Source organism: Haliaeetus leucocephalus, unplaced genomic scaffold (genome assembly GCF_000737465.1).
Source record: "Haliaeetus leucocephalus isolate CR32 unplaced genomic scaffold, Haliaeetus_leucocephalus-4.0 Scaffold144, whole genome shotgun sequence".
Lineage (NCBI taxonomy): Eukaryota > Metazoa > Chordata > Aves > Accipitriformes > Accipitridae > Haliaeetus > Haliaeetus leucocephalus.
In genome coordinates, this window is record NW_010972580.1 from 455,667 (window position 1) to 475,889 (window position 20,223).

Below are 20,223 nucleotides of genomic sequence, written 5' to 3' on the forward strand. Positions count from 1 at the left end.
GTGTGAGCGAGCCCTTCCGCCCCCGGAGCCCCGCCCCGGGACGCCCCCGAAGGCCGACGGGAACTGCAGTCCCGGTCCCGGCGCGGCCCGGCCCCCGTGTGCCCGCGCAGACTACCGGTCCCGGCATGCCCCGCGGCCCGCCGCCCAATCGCGGCGCGCTTTGTTGCGGGGGTGCGGCAGGCGCCGAGGCCCCGTTTCAAGATGGCGGACGATGGTGAGACAGCAGTGAGGCGGCCACCGGCGAGGCCTCCGCGGCCGTCGGCGGAGGAGAACGACCACGAGCACTGCAGCGACTGCGAGAACGAGGCGGAGCACGGGTCCAACCGGGGGTGAGCGCCGGCCGGGGCCGCCCGCCGCGGCGGCGGCCGGGCCCATTGAGGCGGGCAGCGGCCGGGAAGTGAGCGGCACCCCGCCCTACGGGCGCGCTGATTGGCCGCCAGGCAGCTTCCCGCGCTGCGATTGGTCGAGCTGCCCGTCGGTCTGGCGGGGGGGAGGGGCCCGCTGGCTCCCATTCACGCCTGTTGTGGGAGCGTGTCCCGAAGCTAAGCAGGGTCGGGCCCGTCCGTGCCGTGATGGGTAACGGCCTGCGCGGTGTCTGCGGGGCAGCCAGAGAGCGACCGCGAGTGCCTTCTTTTGGCAGAAATGAGCCCAGTTCGCAGCTCTCCTTATCCTTGCGTCAGGGTGTGTCTCCCCACAGTCCCCCGGTCCTCCAGCACGAACCCCGTCCCCCTCCCGGCATCTCCAGCACCGCGGTGGCACCCGGGGCGGTGGCATGCTCGGGCACGTTGTCCCGCTCCCCGGAGGCTGTGGCCTCCCACCGCCATCCCTGCGCCCTGGAAGAAGGCCAGGCTCCTTGCACGCCCGTCCCGTCGTTTTCCTAAACGCAGCCCAGGGTTTTGCAAAGCTCGGCCGATGGCGTCCAGAGGTATGAAATGGTGAAACAGCAACAATTAGTCTGGGAGTGACCGCGCACGGCAAGGCAGGTCCTTGTCTACGTAGGAGAGATCTAAAATCCCTAACGTAGTACACGTGCTACTCACTGCCTTAATTAATAAGGCACAGAGCTGCCTCACCGTGCCTGTGGTTTGCAAGAGAGGCTTCGTCCTCGTTCCTGCTGGCTTTGCATGCAGCAGGGCACGTCATCATGTGGCTTATGCCACATCGCGGATTTCCAGAGTTTTCTAGAGGTTTTGCACCTTGTGCGTCATGCACCTGAGCCTCACCGGCCTCCTTTTCCTGCTCACCCCATGCCCTAGCAGCTGCTTTCCCAACCCTGTGAAGCAGAGACCGTCAGCTTAAAGAGCTCTTCTCCCTCCATCGGCAGCTTTTCCTAGGCAATCCCGCCTGTCCGGTAACCAAAGTGAATAAAAGGTCATGCAAGAAATATCACAGAGGCTTTTTTTATGACAGCACAGATGCCCGTTTATATTTTATTTGCCTCCCGGGTGTGGCACCGTGTCTCAGTTTAATAGGTTTAGCCGTGCTTGGGGAGATTTTTCTTTTCTTTCCCTCTGACATGATTAGGTTTGTGGAAACCAGAGCCAAGCAGAGAGGAGACACGGTGCTTAATCACCGTTATTTCCCAGCCGAGTAGCTCAGCCTGCCCTTTGCCAGGAAAAGGTGTGTTCTTGAGCCCTCGTCGTGTCTTAGCATGGGCACTGTGTCACCTGCAACCCTGAGGAGTTAAAGTGCAGTTACCTGCCTGGACTAGCTTGAGCGTTGAAGTGCAGCAAGCTAACCGGGCAGCCTGGGAAAAGTCCAGTAACAAATACACCTAGAGAGTTTGGATTGCTCGGGAAATAACATTAAAAGTGTGGCTGATGGGCACAGCGATAATGAGTGCAAGCCAGGGAGGCTTTGGAACCGTCTGGCAAATCTCCTGTCCTCCCCAAAACTTAATGGAGGATCCATCTAGGAGAGAAAAGACCAAGCAGTAGGAAAGGTGGTGGTTTTCTTTCTTGATGCACATTGGTTCCGTTGATTTTTGTACTGTTTTGTTATGCTGGGATGTGGGAGTGTTTCTGGTCACCCCAGCTGAATGCCATCCCGAAAAACTGGGCAGGGGAAGTGCCTTGAGCTGCTGAGGTTTGCAGAGCAATGCTCAGAGTCCTGCCTCTGCCCAGTTTGTGTTAAGCGTCACTGGATCTTGGCTCTGAGATTTAAAACATAAAAGTGCTACTTAGCGAGAGCAATACTTCCTTTCCTTTTAAGGACAGGAAAGAGGAATTGAGTTTCCTCCATTCGGTCCCGTGTCAGCACTGGGAAATGGCTGCACCGCTCTCCGCTGCAGCTGTCCAAGTTGATTTCCCAAAGAAAAAAAATCCCACTTTCATATTTGTTGCAATTTCCTTTGTGCAGAGAGGGCTTCTGTTGTGTCTCCAGTGTCTGTGGAGGGTTTATTACCATTGTAGATAGAAGACTGGAAAGGTAGGGACACCGGCACGGGCTTTGCTCCCTAGAGCTGCTGCGAGCCCGGTGGGATTTGTCAGTTCACAGGCAGTGAATGTCACTTGAGTGTCCCAGCCCCGTGAAATGTGTCTGTTCTTGGCAAAACCACCTGGGAAAAGTGGGTTTGGGTGCAAAAAGTTTGGGGACAGTCCTGTGTCGTGAACTGGGTTGTTGCTGGATGGGGTGTGGGGAAAGCAAAGGGGCTTTTCTTGGTGGGACAGCAGGCAACTGCCTGGTTTGGCAGTCCTTGCCTGCACTTACACCATGAGAGGATGTTCCTGGGACAACCGCTGTGCTCTAACACGCAGAATTTAGTTTTAGGTGTTATATGGAGCACAGTAATGGCACACTCTGCTTCAGGACCCATGCTCTGCCATCTGCAGAGCCTCCCTCATCGCTCTGTCCCCTAATGAGATTACAGCCTAAGTACCGCACCCGATTAGCCCCAGGTTTGGCAGGAAGATTTTCCAGCACCTAAATATGGAGCAGGGATCTACTATTTCTCATCTGACACCTTTCAGGCTAGGAAGCAAGGCTGTGCAGTGGAGGAATTGCAAACTGCACAAGCCCTTGCCCGAATCTGCATTTCCAGTTTGGGTTTTGAGGAAGAACGAGCAGTGTTTGGTTGGTACCATTTGCTATCGTAGGTGTGAGATGGTCTGAGAGCCTGAGCATGGCATTTCAATTTGTGTAATGAAAGACACTTTTTGATCGCCGCAGTGTGTACGCTACGGGAAATAACTCCCAGCCTCTGCCATCTAAATCCCCCCATGCTGACCCAGAGCTTCCCACTGGGCTTCAGGAGCTGAGGGAGCTGCGGGGAGCCAGCCGCAGCTGGAGTTGTCCTCCCTTGTGCTTTCTTCCCCCACCTTGCAAAAATAAAGCTCTCGGATCTGGGAATACAGCAGGAGCACGTATAGATCCAGGTGATAGATAAGTGGGTGCTGAGCACCAGTTTGTTACTGGATGCGTCTGGTGTTTGCCAGCCTCCAGAGGAGCTGAGCTGGTGGAGGACAGTCAGTCTGAGCCCACCCGGTTTATTCAGGTACTTCCAAAAGTGTATTTTCTAGATTGCTCAGGTTATGGGTATTATTTTCTGTATCGTGGTTAGCACCAGCTCCTTTCACTTGAGCTCCAGGAGCCATCCAGTAGTGGGGAAGGGGGGTTGCAGCAAAAGGTAATGGCCATGATGGCAGCAATGCCTTTCCCAGGAGAAGGGAGAAGTGTTTTCCTTAGTCAGAAAGTGGACTGCTGCAATCCTGCAGGTAATCGGAAGACGTTCCGCATAGCGCAGCCAACGCGCCCTTCTCCACCCGCTTTATCTCTCAAAGCAGCTCGAGCTGGAAAGGAGATACAGGAGGAAAAAAGCCATAAGTACAGCCAAGGAGGGCCATGGGCTGGACAGGAGCTGGCCTGGCGGTTAACCCTTCCTGGGGGGTGAAACCAGTTTCAGCCCTTGCAGCTTCATGGGTAACATCAGCTATGGTAGCTGGGATTTTGGATGGTGGTGGCTCATCCCAAGACACCAGTAGGACATTGCCGTTAACTTGGGGAACATCCGAGGGGCTGCAGCTACACTGGAGCATAAAGAAGAAGAAATTTGCTTTCTTAAATGGACTTTAAAAGAGAAAATACCTATAATTGTTGCTTCCCTAGGTGTAGCGAGTTGGACCTTCTGGTTTTCCAGCATTTTCCTACATGCTGGTGATTCCTCTACTGGGTTGGTTTTCATCTCCCAGCTGGAGCAGAGCCCTTCCCCACGCCACAGCACCTGGGAATGCAAAACCTCATCCCACCTTATGCCACCCTGATTTCTTCCAGGTCACGACAGCTTTGCTCATAAATCAGGGAGGATTTTTCTCAGTGCTTTTACCTGCGAGCCCGGTGTGGGGGTGAAGTGATATTGGTTGGGCTGAACTCATTAGCAGCAAGCTGGGAGTTGGCAGCTCTGATTTATGAAGCAAAGCAATGCCGACTGAATACACAGGGGCTGGGAGGATTTTGTTTGTCGCATCTGACACCCGCAACATCCCGACGTGGAGGTGACCTGGGAAAATGTGTCCATCCCCCGTGGAAGGGGCGGCTTCCAGCGTCTGCTCTCGGATATGCTCACAAACCTGCCTCGTGCCATCAGTTTGTGGTGTTAAAATTGGCAAGAAATCAGTTGGATGTGTTTATTGCAGCTCCACAGTGGATGGTTTGGCTCATCCCAGGACCTCAGAGTGGCCATCCTGGCTGGTTGGGTATCTGCCAGGTCTTGCCCGTGCTCCTCTGCAAGGAGTTAAAAAAAACCCATCACACATTTGTCACTAAAATCAATAGCGGTGTCGGCACCGCTTTGCCGTAATTACTTTTGCTGTCATGTCAGAGCTCACGTCTCACTGGGTGGAGGTAAAGCCCTTACCCGGTGGTGGGAGGAAAGGTGAGATGTACCGCCCCCCCGGGAACAGTTCAGCAGCGCCGTGGGATGCTGATCTGCACAGAGCTGCGGCTTCACGGCTGCTCCTCTCTCTGCTCTGCTGCAAGCACTTAGTGTGCCTCTGGAGAAGAGGGGGGCTTCTCATCAAGCCCCCTTTTGTGGAGCAGCTCATCCTGCGCAACTACTTGTTCCCTGTGCAGGTGAGCAAATGCTTGCTGTTTCCAAGCATTTTGCATGGGGCTCTGCCAATAGATGGGAATCTTTTTCCCCAGCAAATGCCATCTGCAGAGTCTCTGCTGCTGTTCAGGTTTTGTCCGGAGGAAAGCCTTCCCCAGCTCAGCTGCTCTATGTCCTGCAAACCAGAAGTCTCTGCTCCGCAGGGCGATGGCTGCCCGTCACGTCAGGTTTCTGCTCCGTGAGTGTCAGTGGCCTTGCCGTCCGCAGGCTTCTCTACACCCAGCCCCTCCCAGCTTCATCCCTCAAAAAAACCATTTCTCTATCCACTTTTCCCTGCTTTCAAAATTCATTTGCTGCTCAGCCCAGGGATTTTTTTTAAACTTATTCCTCTCCCAGCTCTCTCCTTTTCTTGGCCTTGCTGAAATAAATAGTTGGATGCTGCTCCAACATATTTTCCAGTGTGTTTTTTTCTTTCCTTTCCCTGCTCCACCCTCTTTGCTGCTATCTTGTGTTTGGTAAAGACATTAAGCCGGTCCAGGAGTAAGCAGCACTCGGAGCAGGGGTTCCAGGCTGGCTGGTGCCTTTGGTTTACCGTCTGCCTCTGGGCAGATCAGAGCTGTGCGGTTGTCCCTGCTGTGAAAACAGCAGTCGTTTTGGGGCTGCAAGGAAGGAGCCACCTCTATATTGTAGAGTAAAAAATATACTGGCTTGGATCCCTGAGCTGAGATTTGGGGAAAGAAGAGATTGAGGTCCCCAGGCACAGGAGGGCAGGGACGCATACCACAGTATCTGGGCTGGCAGGGTGTCCCTGGGGCAGGCCCAGTCCTGCAGAGCTCGTACTGGTTTCCAGCCAGACCTGCTCTGGTGTGGGCGATGGTGCGCGCCGGTGGTGGGCTTTGTGGTTGTATGTGCTGTGGATGTGCCACTTGATGCAAAGAACAGCTCCCAGCTGGGATCCTCCATGGCTCCATCCTCTCCCCGTTGAGCCAGACAGAGGTTATGGTGCTCAGTGAAAACAGAAGAGGAAAGGTGCTGTGGTTTTACTGCAAAATAAACTTGGCAGTGCTGACAGAGACAGCGCAGAGCTGAGCGACACTGGTGGTGTACGCACTGTCCGCCACAACTTGCTTTGCAGAAGATCCCTTATGCGTGTTGGACGCTGGCAAAGCACCCCTGGCCCGGTGTCCCCCCTTTCTCCCTCTCATCCCTCTGCTCGGTCCCACTTCACCCATCTCTGGGGTTGAATTTCCACCTGAGCCACGACCCTCTTGGACACTGTAACGTTGTTTTGGGGGCTGTTGGCAGGTCACAGCTTGGGGTCCTCCAGCTCCGCAGCAGTAGCATTGCCTGCCCTGCATTGGGGTATCTCACTCAGGGGTAAGATCACATATGCCATGCCAGGAGTAGGCACCTCTCCTGTGTTTTGGTGTCAGGTCGCTGCCCTGGACTTGCCCATCAGCGAGGCCAGGCTTGGTGCAGGGTTTCATGCCTATGGCTGCTTTGGGGTGATCATCATCTGGATGTCTGGGGCTGCCCTGCATCCATGAAAAGAGGAGCAATGCCCTGGCGCAGGCACTTCCCACCCTGCGCTCCCAAAGAGATTTGCTGCTTGATCTCAATTTTCCAGCTCCAGCATAACAATATAATAATTTTCTAATATAACAGCCACCGTCTCCCTAGATCATCACCTCTGCAGGTTGGGTGACAGTTGGTGCAGTGACCTTGGCCACTGGCCCCTCCATGGCACCTGGAACTGCTGTGGTGCCTTATCTCCAGGTCTGGATCAGCATTTGCTGCTCCCACGTCCATCCTTGGGCTCAGAGAAGAGGAAAATCCCTACACTGGGCATTGCTGCCGCTCCATGGGGTGGATTTGGGCATGTGGGGCTGAGCAGGGTAGTGTGACGACAAAAATACAGTCACCTGCAGTGTGGGGCTCACTCCCCACCGCTGAGCAAACCTGCAGGGTGGGAGATGTTGGTGCTGGTCTGCTTTTGGGAGGTCACTGCTGGGAGGGATGCCAGGGAGAGGACACGTGGCTGCACCCCCCGTGCACCTTGTATTCCGCCTCCTGGAGCCTTGGACTCAGAGCAGGGAGCTTGTGTTTTCTTTAGAGAGCTTCAGAAACCCTATAAATGTTCTCCAAAAGAAAACCCCAAGGCTCCAATGATGTTTCTTTTGTTCCCTAGCGGCTTGAGTCCAGCAAATGACAGCGGAGCCAAAAAGAAGAAAAAGAAACCCAAACGGAAGAAAGAGAAAGGAGGAGATCAGCCCGACCAGGCTCAGGATCAGTCAGTGAAGGTGATCGACCCTTTCCTGGAGTCGCAGCCCTGCACAACAGTCAGCCCCATCCTGAACGGCTCCAGTGTAGCTTAGGGCAAGGAAAGAGTCTCCTGCTCCTGGTTTTAGGCACTTGGCTGCTCAAAAAACTTAAGATTTAGAGTAATTTCCCAGCCTGGCTCTGTGCGTGGGAATTCCCATTGCTGCGGAAGGTGTTTGCGAAGTGCTCCAGGGTAAATGCGGTCCTTGGCTGGATATCCCAGCCAGTTCCTGCATTGCGGTGAAAGGGTCAGACTGGCGCCTCCGAGTTATTCTTTCCAGACACCAGCTGCCTCCTTGCAGGCAGGGAACCGCCACTCTGCCACCTGCCAGCTTCCTCTCCTGCCCACAGCCAGCACAACGAAAGCATTTTGCTATTCTTGGGCGACATCTGATGTTGTTGATTTTTGCTTGATTAACATAAGAACAGCGGCCGGGTCAGAGCAGGGTCTGTCTTACCCCTCTCGGCTTTGCCTGATCCTGACTAGCAGCTGGTGCTTCGTGAAGGACCATGGGACATGCAAGGTTTGTCCCTCCCAGCACTGGCAGTCACCCCTCTTGTCCCCTCTGGTCCTGTGGCAGGGGACACACACACAGATCTGCACATCAACAGAGGCTCTTTTCTGTCTGATGACCAGCGCCCATCCAAATATTTCTAATATTTTGTCCTTCTGACTGTGCAGAGCATTAAATTGGGGCTTTGGGTGTTTCAAACCAACTTCACTTGGAATTGGAGAGGAGATGGGGTTGTGAATTCAGCGCAGAGCTGCCCACTCTGCCAAGGTCTCCCTGGGGAGGACGAGGAAAGTGTCTTTCATCTTGACTCTGCCTCTCTGCCTTGTCCTGGTCTGCGGTGCTCAGGGACTCCTCTGGAAGCTGCAGTTTGCAGATACAGATCCAGCTTAGATGGAGGAGGCTGAAGCAGTGAGAGAAAAGCCACCACAGAAAGCCCAAACGCTGGGTGTGGGTTGACCCAGGATGTCTCTGCATGGGTGTTAGCCAAGGTGAGGCAAGGAGGTTTGCTCCTGGGGCTTGCAGCACCCTCTTAACTGGAGCTTAAAGCATTTTAAGGCAGTTCATCCATCTCCTTTGACCCAGGAGTACCTAGAAACCAGGTCTAGGTGTGTGGCAGGTGGCTGGTAAAAGGGTTCATCCATCTTGTAGAGGGTTACAAGAGGACCTAGGCTGGGAAGGGAGTCTCCTGCCCACTGTCCCCTTCCTGGCAGCACCCTGAGGCAGGGTTAGCTCCAGGTTCCCCTAATGAGAAGCTGAAGTACAGACCTGGTGGCACAGCTTACTCATTTTGTCTTTCCGCCCTCCTTTTCTGCCCTCAGGTGAACTCTTTACCTGCTGAGAGGATCCAGGAGATTCAAAAAGCCATTGAGCTCTTCTCTGTAGGTCAAGGCCCTGCCAAAACCATGGAGGAAGCCAGCAAGAGGAGCTACCAGTTCTGGGACACGCAGCCGGTGCCCAAACTAGGTACGTATAGCCCCTCGCCGTTTTGTGCTCCTTAGGAGAAGCCTTGTGGTCCCCAGGCTGCTCAAAGAAGCCGGTCTCTGGCCAGCAAGCAAGTCCCTGGACAGCCCCTCACTGATGTCCTATCTGGGCTTCCAAGGCATCAATGACACTTCTCCACCATTCAGCATCATGGACTAAGTGGCCAGCCCTGCCGCTGGAGAGCTGTACAGGCAGCTGGGGGGGGGAAAGAGGGACGAGGAGCCATTTCAGACATCAGATTTGATGCCTCCTGCATTTGGGCATCCCTTAATCTCAGGCTTTAGCCCTTGAATTGGGTCTCCCCAGCCCTCTATGCCCAAGGTTCATGTGGAGTGTTGCCACCCTTCCTCTTGCCAAGTTCTAGGGGACTTGGAGCTAACCAGCTCTCCCCTTTCTGGGGGCTGAAGCTTCCCAGGAGGGGTCCTTGGTGGGGAAGGTAACTCGGGGCAAGACAGGGCCAGCCAGTGATGGGAGCCACTCAGGGAAGCAGGTCCATGTGCTGAGCTGCCACATTGTTGGTTTGCTGGGTCACACCAGCCTCTGGCATGGGCAGGCACTGGGGCTGAGCCAGGAGAGCTGGGAGAGGAGAGGCACAAACCTCACAAGCATCTGCACCCCCAGGCTGCCATGACCATCTAAAGATCAGGAATACTATCTCTTTGTCCCCTCTTCCCCCTGCAAACAGCCTGGCTGTGCTTCCCAGCTCTAGGCCTTGCTCCAGTCCTTTCTCCAGTTTGCTCCTGATGCTCTCAGCCTGCATCAAAAGTGATCTGCTGTCAGTAATGAGGCGTTTCTCAGTGTGGCAGCAGTGCTTGGCAGCTAAGCAGACCTGAAAGGAAGAGGGGTGCACTGCCGCAGAGCTGTGTGGCTGGAAGGCACTCATTCCTGAGCTAGTTGGAGCAAACCTGCAGCGCTCCTAGAGTGCCCAGGATTGCTTTGCTTAGTCTCTCCGTCCCTGCATCCCCCAGCAAAATCCATGCAGAGCTCAGGAGATCTAGCGAATGAGTCCGAGCCCATAGTTTCTAGATTTACCCGAAGCTTGTTATGGCTTCAGATTAGCTGCTCTTCAGTAATTTTCTTCATGGGGTTGTGTCCGACCCCTCTTGCTGCAAACGCTATTTGATTCCATTTTCATGTTGTCAGCACCAGTCTGAGGCTTTCTTTGGGTCTCAAAGACTGTTTGCTGAAGCAATGGTTTCAGCTCTGTGCTGGGAAAGTCATAGTGAGATGGCATAGGGTTAGGTGAGACAGCAAAGCCTGATCTTGCATTTGCCCTTTTTCCCAGAGGATCCTGGACATGGCAAACATCATTTCTGCTTCTTCTTGGAAATGAGAGGCACAAAACAGCCCGCTCCTCCGCACACCAAATTTCTGGCTGTTCTCTGGCTGCCAGCCACTCACTGGGTCCCAGCGTCTCTGGTGGTCCTTGCTCAGGAGCACACTCTGGCACACAGCGTTACATACACGAGGCTATTTAGGGTCAGGTAACAAAAGTGCTGTGGGATTTTTAGAGCCAGATTTCAGAGTGGTTCAGCACCTGCTCAGAACAGAGAGGACGGCCAGGGGTGAGCATTTCTGGAAGCTGCCCTTGGTGGGTGTGATGGGGGCAGTTCTTGCTCTGGGCTTTCTTCCCCTCCCCATTGCCTGGAAATGTTTTCAATCCCTTTTTAAGGGAATTCCTAATTAGCACAGCTTGCTTCTCTTGGCAGCACTCAAGTGATGCCGCTGTGTTGACATCCCCAAGAAAGCTGGTGCTTTAGCCGAAATCTCTTGGCTGACTTGGGGGCTTTAGGAGTCAGTGTTTTTTCAACAAAAGTTGTCTTGTTCACTGCAGCTCTTCTTTAAGCACAGTGGGAAGGAAACCCTGATGCTTGCCAAATGGCAGAGGCCAGAGCTGGCAGGGAGAGAGCCACCATCTGATGGTGTGGCTCATGGAAAAGTGCTGGCCAAAGCTGGGACTGTAGGGATGGGGAAGGATAAGGCATTGCATATGGACCTGGAGGACATAGCTGTGGCCCTGAAGCTCTGATCAGTTTGGTCACCTCCTCTCTGCTGCCTGATCAGCTCCACCATTGCCGTGGAAGGGGTTTTAATTCTCTGCCCCTGTGTCACGGCAAATGTGTGGCACATCCCAAACTGGGTGGGTGCAATGGTGATCACTGGCTGCCTGCACCAGGGACCTGGAGTGGGTGACATGAGGCATGTTGGTTGCCAGATTGAGGTGTTGGGGACTTGGCCTCAAACAGTAAAGTGCATCTTCACATCTCCCTGCTCTCTTACAGGAGAAGTGGTGAACACCCATGGTCCTGTTGAGCCAGACAAAGACAATATCCGTCAGGAGCCATACACCTTGCCCCAGGGCTTCACCTGGGATGCCCTGGACCTTGGGGATAGAGGCGTGGTGAGTACCAGCAGCTTGGCACACACATGTTAGGTTGGCGTCTCCATTGCCTGTTGGCAGTTCCATGCTTGGACTGCCAAAGATGCTTCTGGGAATGGGAACGTGTCCCTTACCACACCAGGCAACTCTCCAGCTCAGTGGTCGCATCACCTCCGTGGACTTAGGTGGGTCTGACTTCTCCCACCGTGCAGTTACCTCTCACCCATCCAAGGCTGGCTTGGTTTCTTCATGTGGATGAACAGGGACTTCTCCACATGCTCTTTAAGTGTAAGGATGCCTGAAGCCAGGAGTTTTCCCTTTGGAAGACCCTCCAGACTGTGACCCACCACCCTGGGATGTGACCTGAGGGCAGCCGGACTTAACCTGTATGTCCTGCTGCTTACCCCCGTCTGCAGTGGCACCGGTTCAGGAGCCCAGAGCAGGGGAACATGCCGGTAGCAGGGACATGGCTCCACATGGCGCCCATTGCTGTGGCCACACAAAAAGTATTCACGGTCCTGTCTCGGGGCAGCTGGGTCGTGTGATGGCTGAATAACTTTCTTAATCTGCTTGGTCTCTCCTGCTTTAGCTGAAAGAGCTGTACACACTTCTGAATGAGAATTACGTGGAGGACGATGACAACATGTTCCGGTTCGATTACTCTCCTGAGTTCCTGCTGTGGTGAGTGGCACCACAACTGCGGAGCAGAGGGTGTTGGATGCTGGCAAGCCTGATCCTAGTGACAGCGCTGCAGCTGCCTTTGCTTATCCCATCTCACTTCTTTCTGAAATCTCCGTTCCCCATCTGTCACCGTGCGTGTGTGCAGTGTCCCAGGTACACTGCAAGAGGGGTCTCTTGCCCAGCCCTGCCTGGCTCTGGCTTCTTTGAGATATGGGAGCCTAAACCAGGATTTTTCTCCTCTCTGGTTTGGTCCCTTGAGAGTTTGTAAAAATCCCGGTAGCTGAGGAACTTCTCAGCGCCCTGGAGCTGTAGGATGAAGGCGGCTGCCAAGTAATGTTGCCAGCAATAACACCTGGAGACCTGTTGCAGCGGAGCTGCTGTTTCCTCAGGGTGTTCATGAGTCGAGGAACACGGATTTATTTCCTCCTGTGTCGCTAGTGAAAACTGGCCTTGGCCACAGAGTGCAGGAATTGCCCTGGATCCCAGCAGTCCTGCCTTGTCACATCACTGTCACCCTCTCGTCCTCCTGCCTGCAAACCCACAGGTGCGTTGAGCAGCCTGGAGCAGGACACAGGGCATCCCAGGACATGGTGGGGAGGCAGGATCAGGTACACTGGGGAGCTTTGATGGGATGTGACTTCTGAAGTGTGTCTCTTCTCCAGGGCGCTGCGTCCTCCAGGGTGGTTGCCCCAGTGGCACTGTGGAGTCAGAGTTGTCTCCAGCAAGAAGCTGGTTGGATTTATCAGTGCGATTCCAGCCACTATCCACATCTATGACACGTGAGTGCTGCTTGGCTGCATTTCTCGTCCTACCCCTTGATGGCATGTGGGGCTTCCTGGGAGCGCTGAGGAGGTCTGGCTATGTTGTCCTCCTCAAACAGCCAAGCCAGACTTACGCTGTTCAGCCATGGAGATGCTTTGGTACTTGGAGGAGAAGGTGGGGGATATTTAAGGTGGGCAGTGAAGTTCTGTGCAAAGACATCTTGTAGTTAGCAGCCGTGAAGGCTGTTTTCCTCAAAAAGTGAGGTCAGCTTAGAGCTCTGGCTTACATAAATCCTCCAGGGCTGGATGGAGACCATTTCCCTGGGAAAACCTTGAGTAACAGCTTAAGGGAGAATTCTCCAAACCCAGCCCTTGCCCCTTTGGCCTTCCCCAAGGCTTTGACTCCTCTTTCTGTTGAAGGGGCTGGAGGTAAATTGCCCAGGGCGTTGGACTGATCCTCCTAGGTCAGGACAGTTGGGTCTCATGCTCTGCATTGTTTCTTTCCCAAGAGAGAAGAAGATGGTAGAGATAAACTTCCTGTGCGTCCACAAAAAGTTGCGCTCAAAACGGGTGGCTCCAGTTCTGATCCGTGAGATCACGCGGCGGGTTCATCTGGAGGGGATCTTTCAGGCTGTTTACACTGCGGGAGTGGTGCTGCCAAAGCCTGTGGGGACTTGCAGGTGAGTGTCTGTGGTTCTCCAAAGAGATTTCTGTCTGCAGACCTTCCCTTGCTGAGAACCCTTCTGTGGCATTTAGCATGTGTGGTATTCCCTGCGACAGGAGAGATGAATTCCAGCCCAGGTTTCTCCTCCCCACACTGTCCTTCCAGGATTAAGTCCAGTAGCTTTGCTTAAGCTGCTCATATATCACAAGACAGGAGACTTTCTGCAGCACAAGTGCTTCAGGCCGCCCTTGTTTTTCGCTGCAGGAGCTGCTGGCCTCTTCATGAGCTGGTGTGATGTTCTCGCTTGCCCTCTCATGGCAGCTACGAGAACCTCGTGCCCGTGCAGCTGTCCTGCTGCCCAAGAACAAGTCTCCCACCGTGTGTTTCTGCAGGTACTGGCACCGGTCCCTGAATCCTCGGAAACTCATCGAGGTCAAATTTTCTCACCTGAGCAGGAACATGACTATGCAACGTACCATGAAGCTTTACCGGTTGCCCGAGGTGGGTGCCAGCCGGGGCTGTGAACCACGAAGGCAGAGCTCATGAATTGCTCCTCGCTGAGCAAGGGGTGAGGCTGGGAACTGGAGACAGAAATGTCTCGGCCGAGGTCAAGTCCTCTGCCTGGAGAACTCGGGTTTGTTTCATGTAGTAAATGACTCTGTCAAGCCATTGCGCTTTATTTAATCTTTATTTATTTTTGCCTGGGTACCTGCATTTTAAGGGCAAATTCTTGCACCTAGAGGACCCTGTGAGCTTTTGTTTCATGGTGAGTCATATCCTGTCCTGGTAAAACGAGAACGCAGATATGACAGCCTTCATCTGTCCAAACACAGCCTCGGAGTGACCTTGAATTTAGTTAGTCCCTCATTCTTCAGTCAAACTGATCGGTTCTGTCACTGCAGTTGTCCTGCTGGGGAAGTTCCCCAGCTGGATATGGGAGAAAAAACAAACAAAGCATTAAAATTGCCACCACCTTCCCCGACCTTGTTGGCTTCCTTCTGTCGGTCAGAGTTGCTTGTTTCGGTTGGAGAGCGCTGCTTCAGTGCTGGGCAGCACATGGCTCCTGTCTCCTGCCTCCCGCCGCAGCAAAGGCACCAGCTGCTGTTTTGTACTTGCCGATTTCTGCGCAGAAACCCAGACCCAGAAGCAGTGCATGCTGCTTGATCTGGGCTTTGCTGAGTGATCCCAACCGTAGATTAGAAATCGAGTCCAACTGGAAATAACATCAGGTGCTTCCTTGTGGTGCCTGGGGCACGTCTCCCACCCTGTCCCTGCCGCGAGCGGGAGCAGAGACCTGGAGTGAGGCAGAGATCTTGTGTCGTTAGTGGGTAGGAGGCCACTTCCAGTGGGACTTGACCTGGCACGTGGGGCTTTGGGACCCGCTGTGCTTCTCTGTGGTCTTTGCCATCAATGTCATGGCCAATCGCATCCATTCTTCTGCCAGGCAAGCAGGGCTGGGGGGAAGAGTGCTGGGTTGTGGGACTGAAAATGGGCTGATCTAAGCAGAGAGTGTCTCTGTGCCACTTGTTGGAGAGCCCTTGGGTGATAAAAGCCACCGTGCAACCAACAAAAATGATTTGTCCTGCTTTCTGTAGACTCCCAAGACTCCCGGCTTGCGGCCAATGGAGAACAGAGATATCTCTGCAGTGCACAAGCTCTTGACCGATTACCTGAAGCAGTTCCACCTGACGCCTGTCATGAGCCGAGAGGAGGTGGAGCACTGGTTCTTACCTCAGGAGAACATCATTGACACCTTTGTGGTAGAGGTGAGGGAGCAGGAGCAAGACAGTGGGGTATTTTCCTGGGCTTCTGCCTCCACTGGAAGAGTGTGCAGTGAGCTGTGGGAGTGATTGGGGAGGTTGCTGCCCTGGACAGTGAAATGCTCTTCCAGGGTGGGAGGGTTGAGCTGCTGGAGGATGGTGCCTCTCCATTCTGGGCTGCCCCGAGTCTCCTCGCAGGGAGCCCACACATCACTCAGACTGGCAGAGCCCCTGTAAGGCTCTGGCCGGGCTTTATCCTGGCTCTGATGTGTTGCGGTGTCACTTCTGGCTTCCAGAGCGCCCCAGGGGAGGTGACAGACTTCCTGAGCTTCTACACGCTGCCCTCCACCATCATGAACCACCCTACTCACAAGAGCCTGAAAGCTGCTTACTCCTTCTACAATGTTCACACCAAGACACCTCTCATCGACCTCATGAGTGATGCTCTTATACTCGCCAAGTCGGTGAGTGATGGCAGGGCCAGGGCAGCACCACTGGGCAGCTCACCGCTCGCCTGACCACCCTTGGGTTTGTGGGGAGGGCCAGCCATGGGGCAGGGCTTGTACCCAAGGATGTACAAACCCAAATCCTAAAGGATCCGCTGCCCAGGAGAGGGACGCAGGGGTAGCCTGAACTTTCCAGCTAGCATTGAGCTGAGCTCAGGGTGTCTACTCATTTCTTACAGCAAACAATATTGCCATATGTCCGTAGCACTTGAGTTGAGGGTGGGTACGCCGATGCCGAGTTCTTCTCTGGCGGTCTCGGTCCCTTCTTGGGTTGCAAGGCTGGGCAGGAGAGGAGGCAAGCAGGTCATGGATGGGAGGAACTCCCTAGCACGTAAGCAGGAGGAGCTGATGGCTTTGTGTCTTGCCCATGCAGAAAGGATTCGACGTCTTCAATGCACTGGATCTCATGGAAAACAAAACCTTCCTGGAGAAGCTGAAGTTTGGGATTGGGGACGGGAACCTGCAGTATTACCTGTACAATTGGAAGTGTCCTAGCATGGCACCAGAGAAGGTCAGTGCCTTGGGGTGGTGGGGTCCTCCAGCCCAGCCAGTGCACGGGAAGGGGTCTTGTCTCCACAACCCCCAGGGAGATGAGTTTGCTGTCACAGACACCTTGGTGTTCCCAGGCTAGCCGCTGTCTGGTGCAGTGTTACACACAGTAACAGGTGAATCCAGTGATGGCTCCTCTGTGCTTTCCCCGCTATGCCTGCACAGAGGGTGTCCCTGGGGAAAAGCACTCGCCACTTGTCTCCCCAGGCTCATTTTACTCTTGGACTAGTGCAGGTTCAGAGTCCTTTACCTCGGGCACATCCGCACGGACGACCTCTTCCCTCTGTGGAAGGAGGCCAGGTACAGAGAGGAGACAGGCAGAGGGCTGCAGGGTGACAGATGTGACACCAGCAATTGCGACAGTCACCTGGGAGGTGGTTACTGTGCCCTGCAAGCCCGTGCCGGACCTGGATGTCACTGCGCAGCCCTGCAGCCTGCGTGTCAGTCTGTTGTGGTGGGGTGAGACGAACAACAACCCCTCTAGAGAGAACAGACGCGCTCAAGAGCCATTGGGTTGCTGTTGAGCAGGACCCCGTGATGATGGGGAGCTCTGCCAGCATGGTCGCCTGTAGCATGTGCAGAGGGGCTGAGCCACGGGATTGCAGGGGTGTCACCTTGTCCCTACAGCCAGCAGATCGCTCCCCACCCAGCTGCTCCAAGTGCTGCAGCTGTAGACACCCCATCTGCCTGCCCTGGGCCATTTTTAGGCAGCACCCGGTTGCTACTGTATCTCCACCCTGAAGATGTGGTCCAGCATCTGTCCAGTCCACAGCCATCTTGGAGAGGACAGTGCTTGAGAGCCAGAAGCTGCCTGGCTGCATCAGCGCTGCAGCCTGCCTGTGCTATGTCACAACAGCTAATTAATGCTTTAACAGCAGTAATGGGGCTTTGGTTCCCCCTTTGCAGAGTGTGTGAAGCCAGGTCTGCCTCTGTGGGTACAAGCCCACGTGCCTTAAACCAGCCTTGCCCTGCTGCTGAGCCTTTCAGAAAGCTCCAGGAGGTTGCCGGAAGGTTTCAGCAATCCCTTTTCTCACTGGGAGAGGTGGTGGATTGGAGAGCCTGGTGCAGGGAGCTGCTCTCCGGCCATACCCTGTGTTGGGGCTGCCAGTGGCTCCAGCGGGTCGGAGCCTGGGACCAGCCACCAGTGCGTCCTATCATGCAGTGGCCAGAGAGCACTCAGCAGTGCCAGCTGCCTGCAGCGGGGCCTGTCCTGGTACAAGGCTCTCAGGAAGCAGCTTCTCCGAGATCTGTTAATAGCTTAGAAACAACCTTGGCTTGTAAATCAAGGCTGTCTTGCAGACTGCCCAGGCTTGTTACACCCCAAACATCGGTCACCTCCCCAGACTGGAGCTCGGCAGGATCTGTGCACTCATTTGGCTGCACACCCAGGGCTCTCTGTGCTCCCAAATATCCCAAAGCTGGTGGGAAAACTGACGCAGATGGTGCTGAGCCCTCCCAGCCAGCACGGTGAGGGCTTGTGAACTGCATCTGCCTGGAGCTGGCTCTGGGGCAGAGGATGCTGGTGCTTGGCACATCTTGACCTGGTGTCTCTGTTGGCTCCCCCAGGTCGGACTGGTGTTGCAGTAAGCGAGCCCTTGCCAGGAGAGCGCGCTGCCGCCGAGGAGCCAGGCCCAGTGAAGGTGCTGCCCTCGTCCTTTCCGCCAAAGCCAGACCTACGCCGGGAGAGGTGGAACCGAACCAGCCGCACAGCCACCCACCGCCTGGATTCACCGACCGTGTCCCGCAGCGCCGGCCGCCGCTCCCCCGCTGGCATCAGCGGTCTCCTTTGTTTTGATTTAATTGCATCCTCGTAAAGACGTGATCAAGGGAATGTAACTGCTGAAACTAGCTCATGATTGGCATATAATGGAGTTAACGGGTGAATAATAAAAGTATATATTATATATATTTTAAATCTTTCCTGTTCCAAACTGACATGAGTTGCATTCGTCTGCTGAAGGCCACCTCCAGGTTGCTGGACCGTGACTTTTCTCAACGGGGCCAACCAAGGTAGATGCTTACTGCGCCGAACAGCTCAGCACCGGCGTGGTGGAGCACCGGGATGCGGTGGCCAGGCTGCCGAGCCCTCCTGCCTGCCTGGAGGGTGTTTTGGGCTCTGTCCCCTGCTTGGCTGTTTTCCCCCAGTTTGCTCACTCGTCCGTTAAACTCGGTCCTTCCCGCGGGTGCCTGGAGAGGGAGGATGGCACCATCCCTCCCCGCGAGCTTGGGAGCACGTCGAAATTTCTAAGGGCTATTTGTGCAAGCGATGCCTTGTCCCTTCTCCTCCCCAGCCTCAGAGACTTGAACCCTCTCTGCTCAATGAGGCAAGTGCTGAACTGAGGAGCAGCAACACCCGAAGACACGGGGGGACTTGGCTCCTCGCTGCCTCCGGAGCTCATCCAGCACACCCCGCTCTGCTTGGACTCCTCAGGGTCATTCATCTCCACCACCCCTCATGACACTGGGGCTGTGGGCACTGGGGGGATGATCCATCGGTGCTGCCGCCCCTCAGGGCTCTCTGCTCAGCTGCTTTTCTCTGGAAGCATGGAAATGCGGATACACATGCAAGTGACTGCCCTGCAACATGCCATCGGCATTGCCCCAGGGCTTCAGCCTCTCCAGCCAGCCCAGTGCCTCTTCCACCAGGCTCATCATCTTGTGCTGTGGGAACCTCTGAGGTAAAGGAAATGTTTTCTTTCATGGAAAACCTTTATTGCATCAAGATATCTTGGCAAACAAGCGCCTGGGCAGCCTGCTGCCTCCTACCGTGATGTGAACCGTGTCCATGAAGAGCTCTTGAGATGCTCCAGCCCTCCCAGCCAAAGGTTTCCAAAGCTGCACACCAAGGCCAAGACCCCATCTATGCACTCCTGCGCCTCCCTGTCCCTCTGTGCCCCTGCTGTGCCCCGTGGTACACCATGGACCCCGAGGGCCTTTGCCCACCCCGGTATGGACGTACGGGGCCTCAGTGGGGGACCAGGAAGCCCAGTCATGTGTGGCCCCCAGCAGCGCCATCGCATCTCCCCTGCTCAGGGTCCCCTGTCACCTATGCAAGTACCTCTGCATCCCCTCCTGTGTCCCCAGTGTCCTGGGCTGGGGGAGGCTGAGTGTGGGTGGGGGGGCTGTTTGGCGGGACCCTTCCCCTGTCCCCACGGCAGTTTTGCAGGCTCCTCCAATGAGCACCACCCTGTCCCCCATGGGTCCAGCACCCATGGGTGCTTGGCACCTCCCCGGGGCAGTGCTGCATTTGGGGGTGGGCTCAGCACTTATCCCCCCAGACTTTCCTCCCCACACCCCCCCAAGGGGCCCCAGGAGGTGACAGGGACACGGGGACAGGCTCTGTTAAAATAAAACCTTTATTCGACTGGCTAGACATTGGGGTATAAATCTGTGACCGTCACTGGTGCTGGAGCAGGGGTTGGGAACGTGGCCCCCAGCCAAGCAGAGGCTCGACACTGTGGGCATGATGGGGCACATGGTGGCTGGGTCCCCTCGGGGACTGCACGGTGGCAGGATCTCCTTGGGGACCTCATGGTGATGGCACTGTCCTTGCAGCCCAAAGTGGGGGCTGGGATTGAGTATGGCCGGGGGTGGTGACGTATGGGGTTGCTGTCACCTATGTCCCCCCCCCCCCCCGAGCTGTGCTGGGCTTTTGATGGCCCAGCCACCCTGTCCTGGTTGTCACAGCATCTCTGTCCCCTCGGGGTCACAGCCAGGGAGGGGAGGAGTGGGGCATGCAGGCCAGCAGATGGGTTGGCACTATGGGATATGGAGGGGGTCCCCTACCTCCTTGGGTCCCCCAGTCAGCCCTGCTGCAGCTGCGGCTGGGTGAGCGGTGTCCCCAGGCTGTCCCTGCACAGGGAGCAGGGTGTCTCTGGCGCAGGAGGGTGCCCACCCCATGAAGGAACATGTTGTCCCCTGCACGGGGACACGATGTCCCTCCCATTGGGACCACAGGGACCTCACAGGCTCTTGCATCGAATGTGCACGAAGAGCGTGGCGGGGGACAGGGACGCCCCGTCCTTGGAGAGCAAATGGATGAGACGGTAACCTGGGGGCAGAA

General features: G+C 55.3%; 2 protein-coding genes across 2 annotated transcripts in view; one reads left to right on the forward strand and one right to left on the reverse strand.

The window, feature by feature from the left end:
• Positions 1 to 180: 180 nt before the first annotated feature.
• On the forward strand, positions 181 to 18,066 carry NMT1 (N-myristoyltransferase 1). Its single transcript, XM_010561326.1, has 12 exons — positions 181 to 329; positions 7,233 to 7,344; positions 8,697 to 8,841; positions 11,142 to 11,260; positions 11,829 to 11,920; positions 12,583 to 12,699; positions 13,191 to 13,361; positions 13,738 to 13,846; positions 14,941 to 15,111; positions 15,402 to 15,569; positions 15,985 to 16,122; positions 17,727 to 18,066. Exons 1-12 carry the CDS (start codon positions 202 to 204, stop codon positions 17,745 to 17,747), a joined length of 1,491 nt encoding a protein of 496 aa, XP_010559628.1. The 5' UTR covers positions 181 to 201; the 3' UTR covers positions 17,748 to 18,066.
• Positions 18,067 to 20,122: 2,056 nt separating this feature from the next.
• PLCD3 (phospholipase C, delta 3) overlaps positions 20,123 to 20,223 on the reverse strand; it is an 11,234-nt gene continuing 11,133 nt past the window's right edge. Inside the window, exon 14 of the mRNA XM_010561439.1 lies at positions 20,123 to 20,211. Coding sequence (XP_010559741.1) covers positions 20,123 to 20,211 — 89 coding nt within the window. The remainder of the gene's footprint in view (positions 20,212 to 20,223) is intronic.

Excerpts from the sequence above, each read along its gene's own strand:
- NMT1 (XM_010561326.1), top strand. The coding sequence starts at position 202 with ATGGCGGACGATGGTGAGACAGCAGTGAGGCGGCCACCGGCGAGGCCT. Across the intron at positions 7,345-8,696 it reads CTCAGGATCAGTCAGTGAAG|GTGAACTCTTTACCTGCTGA; the intron begins GTGATCGACCCT and ends TTCTGCCCTCAG. Across the intron at positions 16,123-17,726 it reads CTAGCATGGCACCAGAGAAG|GTCGGACTGGTGTTGCAGTA; the intron begins GTCAGTGCCTTG and ends TGGCTCCCCCAG.